The 12900-nt window shown below is 42.1% G+C and overlaps 2 protein-coding genes across 2 annotated transcripts; one reads left to right on the forward strand and one right to left on the reverse strand.

Annotated features, from left to right (window-relative positions):
* Positions 1–170: 170 nt before the first annotated feature.
* Positions 171–6031, forward strand: armc5 (armadillo repeat containing 5). Its single transcript, XM_079365337.1, has 7 exons — positions 171–1174; positions 1267–1297; positions 1404–1514; positions 1712–2606; positions 2712–3496; positions 3789–3921; positions 4124–6031. Exons 1-7 carry the CDS (start codon positions 785–787, stop codon positions 5505–5507), a joined length of 3729 nt encoding a protein of 1242 aa, XP_079221463.1. The 5' UTR covers positions 171–784; the 3' UTR covers positions 5508–6031.
* Positions 6032–7074: 1043 nt separating this feature from the next.
* cox6a2 (cytochrome c oxidase subunit 6A2) lies at positions 7075–9002 on the reverse strand. Its single transcript, XM_079365341.1, has 4 exons — positions 8858–9002; positions 8445–8520; positions 8049–8191; positions 7075–7296 (listed from the first exon to the last, which is right to left on the reverse strand). The coding sequence occupies exons 2-4, from the start codon at positions 8518–8520 to the stop codon at positions 7207–7209; spliced, it is 309 nt and encodes a 102-aa protein (XP_079221467.1). The 5' UTR covers positions 8858–9002; the 3' UTR covers positions 7075–7206.
* Positions 9003–12900: the final 3898 nt, after the last annotated feature.

Genomic DNA, 12900 nt, shown 5'->3' on the forward strand with positions numbered 1-12900 from the left:
TGGGAAATGTAGTCCGTTTGGATTTTTAGGTCTGACAATTAGGTTATCTGGCGTACGAACTGAACTACAATCCCTGAACATTGCGACCTTTTTTAGGATAGGCTACCCTTTTGTCGTTGTTATTGGAAATGTAGTTTTTTAAAGGAGGACATTTTGAAAGCATATGCGAAAGCAGCAAATTTAAACTACAAGTCCCAGGATATGTCTACCGCCCCACCTCTTAACTCCCTGCTTCCTCCCTCGTTCGCCCCTGTTTTGTTGTTTGGCTAAAGATGGCGTTAGCGGCTAACACAGGCGATTGCAATTTTTTTTCAACAAAATTATTCGACCAGTGGTAACAAAACATGGATCAAAAGGAACTTAAATCCGTCCTCCAATGTGTAAACACATGGTTTATTGAGAACAAGGCACGTCTATCACGTAGAATAACGCTAGGTAGGCCTTCGCACGATGTAGGCCTGTTTTAGAGGGAGTGGACCGAAGCTGTTGGAACTCCATCTCCCGTCGGCGACTGCGGCGTCAGGTGGTACAACTCTCTTCTTCCATGGTATCTGTAGTTTTTGTTTGTTTTTTTTGACTACATCATTTTTTGGAAACTTAAAAAATGAAAAGAAAAATCATATGGGAAACATTTAAAGCTGTAGTAATAATTCAACATGATAGAACGTGTGATTAGATTTATTTGCATTTCTCTCTATGCGTGACAGTGTTTCTGTAATACCTGTCTGAACTGAGAGGAAGAAAACTTAAGTAACTTAACAAGTAGCCTTCAAGGCAGAGGACCATGGATGTATCACCTGTTCAAGGTGACTGGAAACAATCCCGAATAACCTCCAAAGAAGGGAATCCATCACCAGAGTCATCTTTGACCTGGTGCTTGGCTCATCTCTCCAAACCCAAATCAGGGGCTGAACATCAGGGACATGGAAAGTGTGACTCAGGTGTGGGCAAAGATATGGATAAGAGGGCCACAGTCTCTCAGTGGAAAGCGCTGGTTGCTATAAGGACCAAGCACATCAAAGGTGACAAGGCTGGCATTGCAAGATTCAGAACTCAAGGTGGTCTCCAGCCTCTCCTGGACCTTCTCAAAGAACCAGAGTGCTCCAGAAAAACTCTGGACCTGGCTCTTAGCATCCTGGCAAATTGCTGCACTGAGCTGGAGACTCGTATAGAGGTAAGAACAAAAGTAGTCATTGAAAATGTAAAGTCTGCTCTTTTCTTAAAACCCTACATTAAAACACTCACATTGTATGTCTGCCACTTTAGGTCCGTAAACTTGATGGAATAGGTATTGTAGGTAAGTGGTCGTAATATATTCCTGAAAGGAGTTTTTTTTTTGTTGATGAAATCAAATCGTTTAATCAAAACGTGACATCACGTAACCTTTGAAAAACTTTTTTTAGTGGAGATCCTGAAGAGAAATGTGGCACAGGTGACTGTCCAGAATCGAGCTGCCCGGGCGGTGGGAAACTTGGCCATGGATCCAGAGAGCTCTGCGTTAATCCACTCTGCTGGTAAGATTTAGAGTAATGGACAGGTCTGTTAAGAAATGTGATACTGTATTTATACTCGGAGAGCAGCAGAATCTTCTACAGTAGTGTGTATGGCCATAGAAACTTTTTATATCATCTGTGAAATGTCTTTGTTGAGATGTTTTGTTATTCCCCGGATTCTTCTTGATACTCCTTTTTTAAAATATTTTTTTTAACAGGTGGTGTTCCTCTTCTACTCCTCTGCTTATCTCATTCTTCTGCCCCGTCGTCCCCCACTGCTGCTCCACCCAAAGACTCCTGCCCGAAACTGGAGTGCGCTCAGTCAGCTGCCCGTGCTCTCCTCTACCTCTCAGACACACCCTCTAATCGCCTGTCACTGCTCACCCAAGGGACCTTGTCTGCTCTCGCCCCTCTCATTGCTCCAGAATATCCCCAGGGGCTGAGGCGGGTGGCGCTTAGGACCCTTCACGAGCTGACCCGGGGTTGTGGTGTTGAGTGCGCCAGGGACGTATCCCGCTCTGGAGTCCTCGCTCAGCTTGGCGTTATGGCCACAGCGGAGTCTGTGAAACCTTTTGAGGAGCTGGCACTAAAAACGCTGGCCAACTTGTGCTCCCAAGGCTGCCTGCGGCCCCTTGTGGGGTCACTGGGTGCCATTAAGAAATTCACTGAGGAGGTCAAAAGAGATCCACTGAAGTCGGGAGTCTACTTTAAGGCGCTGTGCTTGTGCTGCAAAGAGGCGGTTAACCGTGCCAAAGTGAAGGAGAGCAATGGATTAGAGGTACTAATTGGCTTCTTGGCAGCCCATCAGAGTCACCCCCTGTCCAGGCTAGCCATCCTGGCCTTTGTGGACTTTGTTTTTGATGAATCTGCTATGGAGCAGCTGCAAGAGTTAGGGCTGGTCCCTCTGCTTGTTGCACGGCTGGTGGAGCTCAGCAGAGGCGAAGAACAAACAGCCGAGAAGACAGACGTCAACGTCTCATCCAGCATGTCTCCCGCTGAGCTCCTGCCCTCGACATGTTTTGAATCATTCGACTTTCCTCCTCCCGAGGGCCACAAGAAAGAAGAAGCTTCTAAAGAGCATGGTCTTTGTTCTTCAAGTTTTTTGAGCCTCAGGTAAGAAAATTAGAGTTTCTCAATAAATCTATTTTTAATATGAGGAATTATCCCAATTTTTCTCTGTTTTATTGATCCTTTGCACTCTGATTGTTCTCTGTTTAGGTCCTGGTTGATGTCTGAGGGTTTGATCTCTTCAGAGGGAGACCTTCTGGACTCACCTGGTGTCGAAGGCGAATGGGGGACTCTTCAGATCCCGGCGTCTTCGTCCCCTCAAACCTCCTCCCCAAACCCATATTCCCTCCCCCCCCTTAAAAACTCTTCGTCCAACCCTGTTGCCTCTTCAGTCTCTAAAAAGGTGTCGTCTTCAGCCAAGCCAATGCCAAACACATTGAAAATCCCCGATCCAGCTCCGCCTAGTCCTCAACCTTCCAGTACACTAACACCACATGCACATCCCATTTCCTCCACCGCCTCCTCTCCCTCTAAAACAACTCAAACACCCGTTTCTCCATCCAAATTCTCCTCTCCTCACAAGAGGAAGCAGTGTGCTCAGTCAGCTGTTAGTCTGACTAAGTTCAACCTAGATACCCCTCCCTCTATGTCCCGCACTATGGTTTACCACCACCCCTACCACCCTGAACCCTGGACGCCCGAATCCCCCATCCTGCTGCTGCTGTCCCGTTTCTCCCACGCCTCAGATCCGAGTGCTGCTCTGGTCAGCTCGGGAGTCATGACCGGCCTGTTGCACTACCTCACCGAGCACCAGGACCCCAGCAGCAGGTGCCTCCGGATGCTCTGCAGGCTGAGCTGCAACCCAAACTGTTTGCAAGCGCTGGTCCGCACCGGTTCGGTCGCACTGATTCACCACTTCCTCTGTCAGAGAGAGCGGGGAATAGTGGGAGAGGAAAAGCAGACGGGCAGAGTGAAAGCCAAAGTCAAGCAACTTGGTAAGACACAGAGCTCGGCGTGTCGTCGTTTTGTGTATAAATTAGAGGTGGACTTATTTTGTCTAACTAAAGCTGTGAAAGCAAAACCTGCAGGTGCTTATTGCCTTTAAAAACTTCTAAACCTTTCACAATGTATGAATACTGTATTATTAGTAATATTGTAATCATTGTTTAATTATTAAATCTGTTTTTTCTGATTTAGTTTGTATCAATTAAAAGGTCAGACTCTAAAATCTTCCATTTTTCTGATCAGAACCAGTTTAATATTGTTATGTTTTCATTTATTCTCTAGGTGATACTCTTCTTAATAATCTGCGAGTCCAGTGTGAGTCTGGATTTGGATCCGGGGTTCTGGCCCACATAGCGCTGTCAGGCTCGGAGTCGGACAAGATGAACTGTGCTCTGTCGCTGCCGTTAATCAGCAGGTGAGTGGTACCTCTCCATTATGAGATTCTACGTCATGATTGGTTCATAGTGGTCGTCCTTTACTTGGTCGATCGTATTCCTATTGAACATTTTCATTTCTTTTTACATGCAGTGAAAAGAACTGTCTTGATTTCTGTTGTACAAAGGTGACGGCCTTAGAGACTTGAGTTCTTTCAATGTTTTTTTTTTCTTTCTCAACAGCAACAAGTCCCTGTTGAAGAAACTTCTCCTGGACAGTGGGGGGCTGCTCTTGGCTCTACAGCCGCTTGGTTGCCATGAAGATGATGAAAATGAAGACCACCCGGCTGATTGTAGTAAGTTGCCCTCTGAGTGGCTGAACTCCTCGAATTCAAGCCTGACTTTTCGGCACCACTCGCTATACTTCTCCCTCCTGTTTGGATGCCTGTCTCCCCTGATGAGTATCAGCAAAGTAGAACTTTGCAAAAAACTTCTAAGTCTGGATACAACTCCATCGGACAATAAGACGGGTAGAGATTCACCTCCCCCCTCTAAAAGGCCTCGCCTGACTAACATCTGTCCGTACAGAGTCACCGACTTTGACCTCCTGTTGCTATTGGACGATGGGACTCGGGTCCCAGCCAGCAGGGAGGCTGTGGCTGGGGATGAAGGGACAGGCAGGGTCGGCTCTGAATACTTCAGGGCTCTGTTAAAAGGTGGTTTTGGAGAGGCTCAGGTTAGTGCAGAGGACCCCATCCGCATTAAAGATGTCAGTGTCGGTATGCTGCTACCAGTTCTGCATTATCTGCACGGATGTCGCTTTGTGAAGGACGCAGAAAACAGAAGTGAAGGAGACGAAGAAGAAAGAAAAGGAAGGTGTCAGGTTTTGGACAAATTAGTCTGCGAAGGTCTTGGGATCTGCCAGAAACAGAATGACGATCCGTCGACTGAAGACTTCGCTTTCCAGAAAACACCTTTGGGCGAGATGATGATCGGAGCGTGCAGATTTTTGGTGACCGAGCTGCAGAGTGAGTTGGAGGGTCTCTGTGTGTCGCTCCTCCTGTCCTGTTCCACCGGGGCTGAAAAGTCTTCTTCTCAAGCGGACCAAGAATGCCACGAGTCCGCTGATGTGAACTTGGCTAGACGAGCATCTGAGTTACAGTTGACCGGATGTGAAATGCAAACAGAAAATGTAGCAGGACAGAAACCAAAGAAGCCAACCAGCTCACCAAATCAGAGAGATAGACATAAAACCTGTTCATCCGTCGAGAATAACACAGTCAAAAGTGTGGCTCCTGTTACCACAGCATCAGTTGCAGACAAATCACTCATTGGAGAGTCAAGATTAGGACCAAAGGACTCGATGACAAGTTCAACACAGTTTTTAAAACCGGCAGCTCAGCTGGCTGCCCTCCTCCCACAGCTGTACTGGTTTTCACAGCGGTACAGCTACCCTGCACTGGGTCGGGCCTGCCTGTCTGTACTGCTGGGCTGCACGGACTGTCCTCAGACATTCACTTCCTCTTCACTTGCCAGTGATTGCCTTTCCAAATTTGTCCGAGAGGCTGACTGTATGGAGACTCTAAAAAAGGATCTACTCAGTCTGGCCACAGCAGCTCTGAGCTGAGCTGAGCTGAGCTGAGCTGAGCTGAGCTGAGCTGAGCGGGGAGGATGCATTTGAGTGGAGTGATGGAGACATGAATTCAGATGAAGTTAAAGACCACTTTGAGGCTCGCTCAAAGTCTCTAAAAATGTTTTGAAACAACAGCATGGTTACTTCAAGAACAAGCTGACGTCACCAGTCAGCGACTGCTGATTTATTTTCAGTAACTGGAAGCAGACATTTCTATTAAGTTTTGATGTAATCTAATATAAACTGTAGCGTGTCCCAGCATGAAATGGTTTATCAATATTTTTTTTTTCTTTTTTAAACTTCCGATGACATATTTGTAATTTGTTTTCTTCATTAGGAAAACCGAGCAAATGTCTGCATTGCATATTGTAAACGTCATTTAACAGGAAGTATTGGAGGGTTGATTTCGGAGCCAGTTGTTTATTTTGTACATAGAGATCATATGGATAAGCAGATATATGCGTATAGGAAGATTCCAACTGTCCCATTAATGCCTCTGAATATATTGTTGGAACGTCTCTTGGCTCTTGTTTTCTTTTTGTTGCAGCTTGAGTTTACAGGACGTGCGACATGAACCCGACTGTGTGGCTTTAGCTAACATGAGCCGTTTATATTTAGACTTTTAAATACTCCACAGACAGTCAAACAGTTATTGCTTGGTTCAGTATAAACCTTTTCTTATCCTTCGTCCTCTGGAGGCCATACATGTTATGGGTGGTCATTTTTGTGAGCCCCAAACTTTTTTTTTTTTCCAGACATTTCGAAAACAGTCATCTCTTTTCACTTGTCATATTTTGGATGCAAATGCTACTAAACCACAGCATTTTATGTCCTTATATTTGACATGTTTTAAAGGTATTTTTTGTAGGAATGATATCCATCAGAATACATGCATTTGGTTTTTTGAGTCCCAAAATCCAAATCAATTTAGTCGTGTACCTTCTCTGCCTCACGTCTCTTGAAATAAGAAAAGGGCAATAAACTGGAGCTTCTCTCAGAAACCAACAATTTATCACACTTGAATGAGCACACAGCTGAAATCAGCGAAAAGAAAAGTCAAATTTGGACTGGATTGCTCTCATATCCATTAAAAAGAAGTGAGTTAATGGTGCGCTCTCTAAGAATTTGTTTCAGTGAACATTAACAGGAAAGTCTGTTGGAATGAATCAAACAACTGTGTGTTTCATGGTGCTGAACCGTCGTCCTCTGGCACATCGATGTGAGTCATTGAGGGTTTTTTTTTAATAGTATTTGTGTGGCAGTAGAGTCATGATACAATAGGATTAGCTTTATCAGGCTTTCTCGTTTCAGCTCATTTTTCCTGCAAAGTAAAAACATGGACTTTCTGAGCCTTTAATTAATCCAATATAAAGCTCTCATGTTGAGGATTGGAACAATTCTGACTGAGATTTAGTTTAAAAAAAAGTCTTCCTAAGATAGAGCAGTGCAGAGCTGTGACACTTGAAAGAGAAAAACCAGGTCTATGAAATTAGATTCAAAAACACACTTTGATATCAACAAAGAGGATTGATTAAATGACACATAAAAGAAAAGTCACTCATCATAATTACACACGTATTTATTTATGTCTCGGTGCACTTGTAGTTGGCGCTGCCTCTTGGCCCCTCAGTCAGTACAATCAAGCCAAGTACACTGCAGACAGGAAAACAGCGGAGAAATGTGACCGATCCTTTTAGTGATCGTGGCCCTCAAAACCATCAGGCAGAGCATTGGTGTGAGAGTTGTGGAACAGTGAGTGGTTTCCATCTCCCCAGGGAAATTTCTAAAGAATAACAATACAGAGTCAGCGTTGGGAAAACAAATATATTCTATAATCTGTGTGATTAGAGTTTAATCAGAATCAGAATAGGCTTCTATTGCCAAAACATGCAGCAAAGAAATAGAGCAAAAAAAACTGAGATGCTATAAAACAGCAGTGCTCTTGCTGACGGGGAACTTACGAAGAATAATACAAATATCTCAAATGAATACAGAAACACAGAAGGTGCAACTGAGGAGCTGTACAGGTACTCTGTGTGCATGATCAACTGCAGATAATTCAGTATAATTATGCACATGGTGCAGTGTAAACAGAAATATACTCTAGTCCAGGACCAGTGTGCATTAGTGTAATGCAAACATTTACATTAAATATGAAAGATTGCCTTTATTGTCGTTGCACATACTACAGCAGGTTATCTGTGCTTCATCTAAACATAATCAACAAAATCCATCACATTGAGCCACGTAAGCATCCCTAAAACTTAAAGAAAGTTACTGAGAGAGGGAGATGAAAACAAGATTTTAGAACAATCGAGTGCATTCAGTGCAGTCTACAGCGTTTTTCACCTCTGTTCAGTAACTAACATTAAAAGGATACAACAAATTGCACCTTTGTTTTGATATTAAGTCATATTGCACATGAAAATGTACGTGAGCAGCTTTGGAAGAAACAACAATATTGCACATTTAAATCCTATGCAGCCTATACATTGATTTCTGATGAATTGTGCTTCGCGACAGTCTGAGACTCACTTTGGTGCGGATACGCAGGTGAGAATATGACACAAACTCTGGTGACTCATGTGAGTGTGCCTGCATCTTCATGTAGGCATTTGCCATGCAGACCCCAACACCAGGCAATGCCAACACGAAGGTGAGGATCTTCCAGGTCCTCGCTGTGGAAAACAGGCAGGTATAGAACATGACTGAAGAACTTTCGAAATTGAAAACAATTATAGCAGCTGTCTCTGTAGAGTCTTAAGCAGATTTACAATATAAATAGTAATACAACTTTTATTTTGAAAGAGCTTCAAAAGACTGCAGCACAGAGTTTGAAATTGCCTATAAAATGAACATGGAGGCTGCCATCTCTACAGACATTCAGTTAATGATCAACACAGCTACAGTATGTGTGACAAGGACTCGCACCTCCTCCCTCATGGCTCGAATGTGCTGCGGCAGCAAACACACGACGTGCGGCCGAGGCAGCTGGAGACAGAGACATCTGTAGAGTTGGAGGGAGATAAGAAAAAAAAAAAAAAGATTTACAGAGATTTGCACAATAATTAGTATCATGAAAACCACCTCATTTGGACCTCATTTTTATTCTTCTATTAGTTCAAACATTATGAAGTACTGTATGTTGAAGTTATGAGTTAATAAAGACAACCATTTGCCTACAGATCTCAGATATAAAGTGATATCAAGAAGAAATCAAGTAGTCGTGGCTCTGTACAAACAAGGACAACCTAGGATAAGGGCCTAGTCTAGTTCAGCTGTTTACCACGACTTAAAGAAATCATTCTTTCTCTTCAAATGAAAGAGAATCATGCACAACTTACTGTTCCTTAAGCAGACAATATCCAATGTGCTGGATGTTTCCACTATTTTGAAACAGAACCTGTTGTCGATTTAATGTTCACCTCCTTCCTGCCTGTTTGTCCTTCAGTCTGTCCTAATCTGAACTCAGTCTGTCAAAGGCTCCTCCCCATTACAGACTGTCTCAGTGCCAAAAACCTTAGTTTATATTTGGGCAAGCGCAAAGGCGGGCTTATATGTGACGAAGAAGAAAAGGATCAGGGAGGTGGGGGGTTCTGCTGCAATAGAAAACGTCCAGGCTGCATTATAGAGACGGGTATAGAATAGTCAAAATCAGTGTAGAACAGTTTTAAAAACTTTGGTGAGTTAGCTTTCACTTTCAGTTTTAGTGTGAGGGCAGCAGAGCCAGTCTACCCGTACAGCTGCACAGTTAAAGCACCTGTCGTTCAGTTATAGTGCAACATTTTCCATGGTTTCTGTTTAAGAGTTATAATCAATCATTCAACCAGTTTAATTGGTCTGTTCTTAATACACCAATAGGCACCCTTACAGTGTTGGCTTTAAAAAAACAATAACTTTTTATCACATTTATTAAATGCCATTTCAACATGGGTTTATTTTAAAGCTGCCTCTTTAGTTTAATTTCTGTCAATGGGCAGTATTGACAGATTATGCACATATGGCATGTGTTGTAAACTTCCTCTCAAACTAAAATCCTTATAAATACAAAAACCAAGTAATTCAGGCACATGGGCTTGAATTTATCAATCAATCAGAGCATATGCACAAAATTACAGTGAAAAGAGATTTGTGTCAAAATTCAAAAATATGTTCTATTATAACCTAAAGAAAGATTGTCCACTAGGTGGGGTCGAACTCTAATTGTACAGACACTATCCTTAAACAGCTTTAGACTCCCTTACATGTTTACTTCTGCAGTTGTGTTCATTCCTTTTGGTTAGAGCCGTCACTGCTGAAAGGATTCTGTAGTACCTGTAAAATAGTCATCCCCCCTTCATTGATTGTAAATTCATATAGTTCGTCTCTGTCTGGGCGACTTCACGCTGCAGTGCAAACACCTGCCAAAGCCAGCAGTGATGTCAGACACTCATCCAAGCAGCCAGTCTGAATGTCTGCCACTTGTGTTTTTGTAGACTGATGTTAAACACCATCTCAGTCTCTGAAGACTCGGAGCACACACATGAACAGACAGATCAAACAGACAAATGCAGGTATGCAACCCGCTGCAGTTGTGCTTCTGGACTTTGGGGGCCGAGCATCTCTGCAATGACCATTTTTATGTTGTCACAGTTTTCCTTAAACTATAGTGACCCTAAACAGCTGAAGGGTGTAAATCCTTAAAATGTTGTTGGATAAATAATGACAGTACTTCGTGCATAGTCAACAACTGACAAGACAAACAATTGAAGTAAATTTAGCTTTAGAGTTAAAAACAACACATTTAGTGACTAATTAGCAAAATCATAAAAGAGCTACAGTTATCATTGCATTTCTTACTGTTCATAGACCCATTACTGTACTGTTAGAGGAAAGATTTAGCTTTGAATTCCAACCAAAGCACTGATTCAGACATCATCTACTGTAGCCTAAACTGCAGTCTAAATGTGTTGCATTACCATTAAGCTAAATTTAAATTTAAGCAATTGTTAAATACAACTCAAATCATGTTTTTCTCTTTACAAAAAAATCAATCCACTTCTCATTTCTGTAATGCTTGTAGCACTTCTGGCTTCTCTATTTTCATGCTCCTTGAAAGGTGAGCATTTTATCAGTGGTTGTACAGATGATGCAAACAAACACCTGCATGAGGAAACACTGTAGACTCAACAGAGCAAGACAGACCCAAACAAAATAACTTTAACCTCTAACATTATAAAGCAAACTTTTATTAGGTTCCATGTTTTTCCAAAAGTACTGCATAAACTTTTCCCTGGCCGTACCTGCTAGTAATTTGTTTGACACCATTTAAAGAAAATTTAAATTTACATCATCATAAAGTCTGTGCAAATTGTGTTATGCAAATAGAAAGGCGTGTAAACATCCACAGCCTTCTCTCTGTGTGTGTTTGACAGCAGACAGCTGTGAAAAGTGTGCAATGCAGTAAGTGTGTGTGATATTGGACGGCGGTGAAAGCAGCCTGTTAGTCGCAACACTCCGTCCTAAATAATATCTGTGTCTCCCTTTTTCTGGCAACATAGCAACCATATCCCTGAGTTCATTTCAGAGCAACTCACATCAGGACACTTTAAACAAAAAAAAACACACACACAAAAAAAAGCTTTTAGAGAGATTCTGCTTCACATGCCATCTTTTTCAGGATGTGTAATGTAGATTTGAAAAATACAAGGCAGCTTTATTTCTAAACTGCAATGTAATTATTGTTTCAACAAATCTACATTGTGCAAAAATAATACAAGAACATATCTCTAGAGGATAAGCAAGTATGAAAATGGAAACTTTCATACAGCAAGAAATAAAACAGGAAATAAAACAGGAAGTGATCGTTTGTATTTTTTACTTACAGTCTCATAAAGGAAGAAAGCTTTTTTTAGCTACAAGAAGAAGTAATGTGACCATTTGAAACACCTGCGTGAAGACTGTGCCAACACCATGGCTCTGTAAGTCTTTGTCTTTGTGTTCTTCCACTAACGTGTTCATGCTACATGGAGTGGAACATTAATATTAAGCCCCCTGGAGGTGGAGCACAGAGTCTAACAAGGTGAAAGAAGAGGAGCATAAAACCAGCCATAAACACCACTGTTCTTGTCCCCAATCCAAGGAAAAATAACTTTCATAAGATTTGTGATTTAAGATGTTTTGAGCAGCTTATCTGAGAAGTCAACACGACCATTTCACTAATTTGCCAATGAGCTGCTTAACACTCAGTGTTCATAAAAATGCTGGAAAGTTGGGACATACCAGCTACCCAAGTTAACTACATTTTTAGATATCATTGTTCTCCAAAAACAGGTCTACATCGTGTGATTGAATGGTTCTCATTGTAAATGTGGACAATGGGGGCGTAGATTTCTTCATTGTTCAATGTTAGTAAATCAGCTTAAAGGTGCACTGCTGACACTAACTGGACTGGAGTACCAGGAGTTGAACAAAGGGGCAGGCAGTAAAATGTTTGCACAACGTTAAAATGGGACAAATATGCTGTGTACTTGTTAATACCAAAGAGCATTTCAAAAGAGTAGCATTGTTCACAAACGTTGCCTCAATAGGTCCCTGACTGCCCAAGCACTCCCGAAGCAAAGTGGTGTACAACTTCTTTTATTTGCATCTATGAATTCATTTCAGCACAAAATATACATTTCCACAAATTCAGTAATTGTCTGCATGCCCAATATGTATCAGGGATATACCATGAACATGTCTCACAACCCATCTGCATTTTTCTAATGATGATATGGTCTCAGGGCAAATGGTGTAGTCAGCGATTAGCCACAAGAGACTTAGGTTGGTGATGAATTAACAATGTTGAAGAGCAGGTTCTAAGCATTGTCAATAAATTGAACAGTTGACCTTGTTGACTGAATGTTAATAGAGATTATTTTATACCCCACCCATTGTACACACCAACATCAAGCAAATGCAAATAGCTGCATTGATTTGAATTGCCAGTATGCAAATGATTATTAGAAGTTACAGATTTCACTCTTGGTGTTTTAGATCCACCATTATAAGTCACAAGAGCAATGCACCTTTCTGACTCTGAAATACCTTAACATAATCCTGAGGGACTGCATTAACCAGCCAGAAGTCAAGCTCAGATCTCTTTACATTTTCCCCTTCGTTGTCCTTAAAGGACGTGTAAGGACAGCAAACGGACTCACACAGAGTATGTTTTCTTTGTATATTGAGGCACAGAGGGTTGCTGTTATGACAGACCACAGTGAGACTGCCATCCAGATGCGTCTCCACAAGCCAGGAGCCCTCTGTTCACACCATTAAATGGCTAAATGAGCAAAGCCTATAACACATTTGTCAAACCTCTGATAACAAGATGCTCCTTTAGTAAAAATCTAAAACATCTCATCTC

Source organism: Symphodus melops (genome assembly GCF_947650265.1).
Source record: "Symphodus melops genome assembly, chromosome: 17".
Lineage (NCBI taxonomy): Eukaryota > Metazoa > Chordata > Actinopteri > Labriformes > Labridae > Symphodus > Symphodus melops.

Bases quoted from the DNA above. Each gene is read 5' to 3' on its own strand.
- armc5 (XM_079365337.1), top strand. From the start codon at position 785: ATGGATGTATCACCTGTTCAAGGTGACTGGAAACAATCCCGAATAACC. The intron at 1,298-1,403 runs GTAAGTGGTCGT...AACTTTTTTTAG, and splicing joins TGATGGAATAGGTATTGTAG to TGGAGATCCTGAAGAGAAAT. The intron at 3,497-3,788 runs GTAAGACACAGA...TTTATTCTCTAG, and splicing joins AGCCAAAGTCAAGCAACTTG to GTGATACTCTTCTTAATAAT.
- cox6a2 (XM_079365341.1), bottom strand. From the start codon at position 8,520: ATGTCTCTGTCTCCAGCTGCCTCGGCCGCACGTCGTGTGTTTGCTGCC. The intron at 8,192-8,444 runs GTGCGAGTCCTT...TGTTTTCCACAG, and splicing joins TTCGAGCCATGAGGGAGGAG to CGAGGACCTGGAAGATCCTC. The intron at 7,297-8,048 runs GTGAGTCTCAGA...GTTATTCTTTAG, and splicing joins ACCTGCGTATCCGCACCAAA to AAATTTCCCTGGGGAGATGG.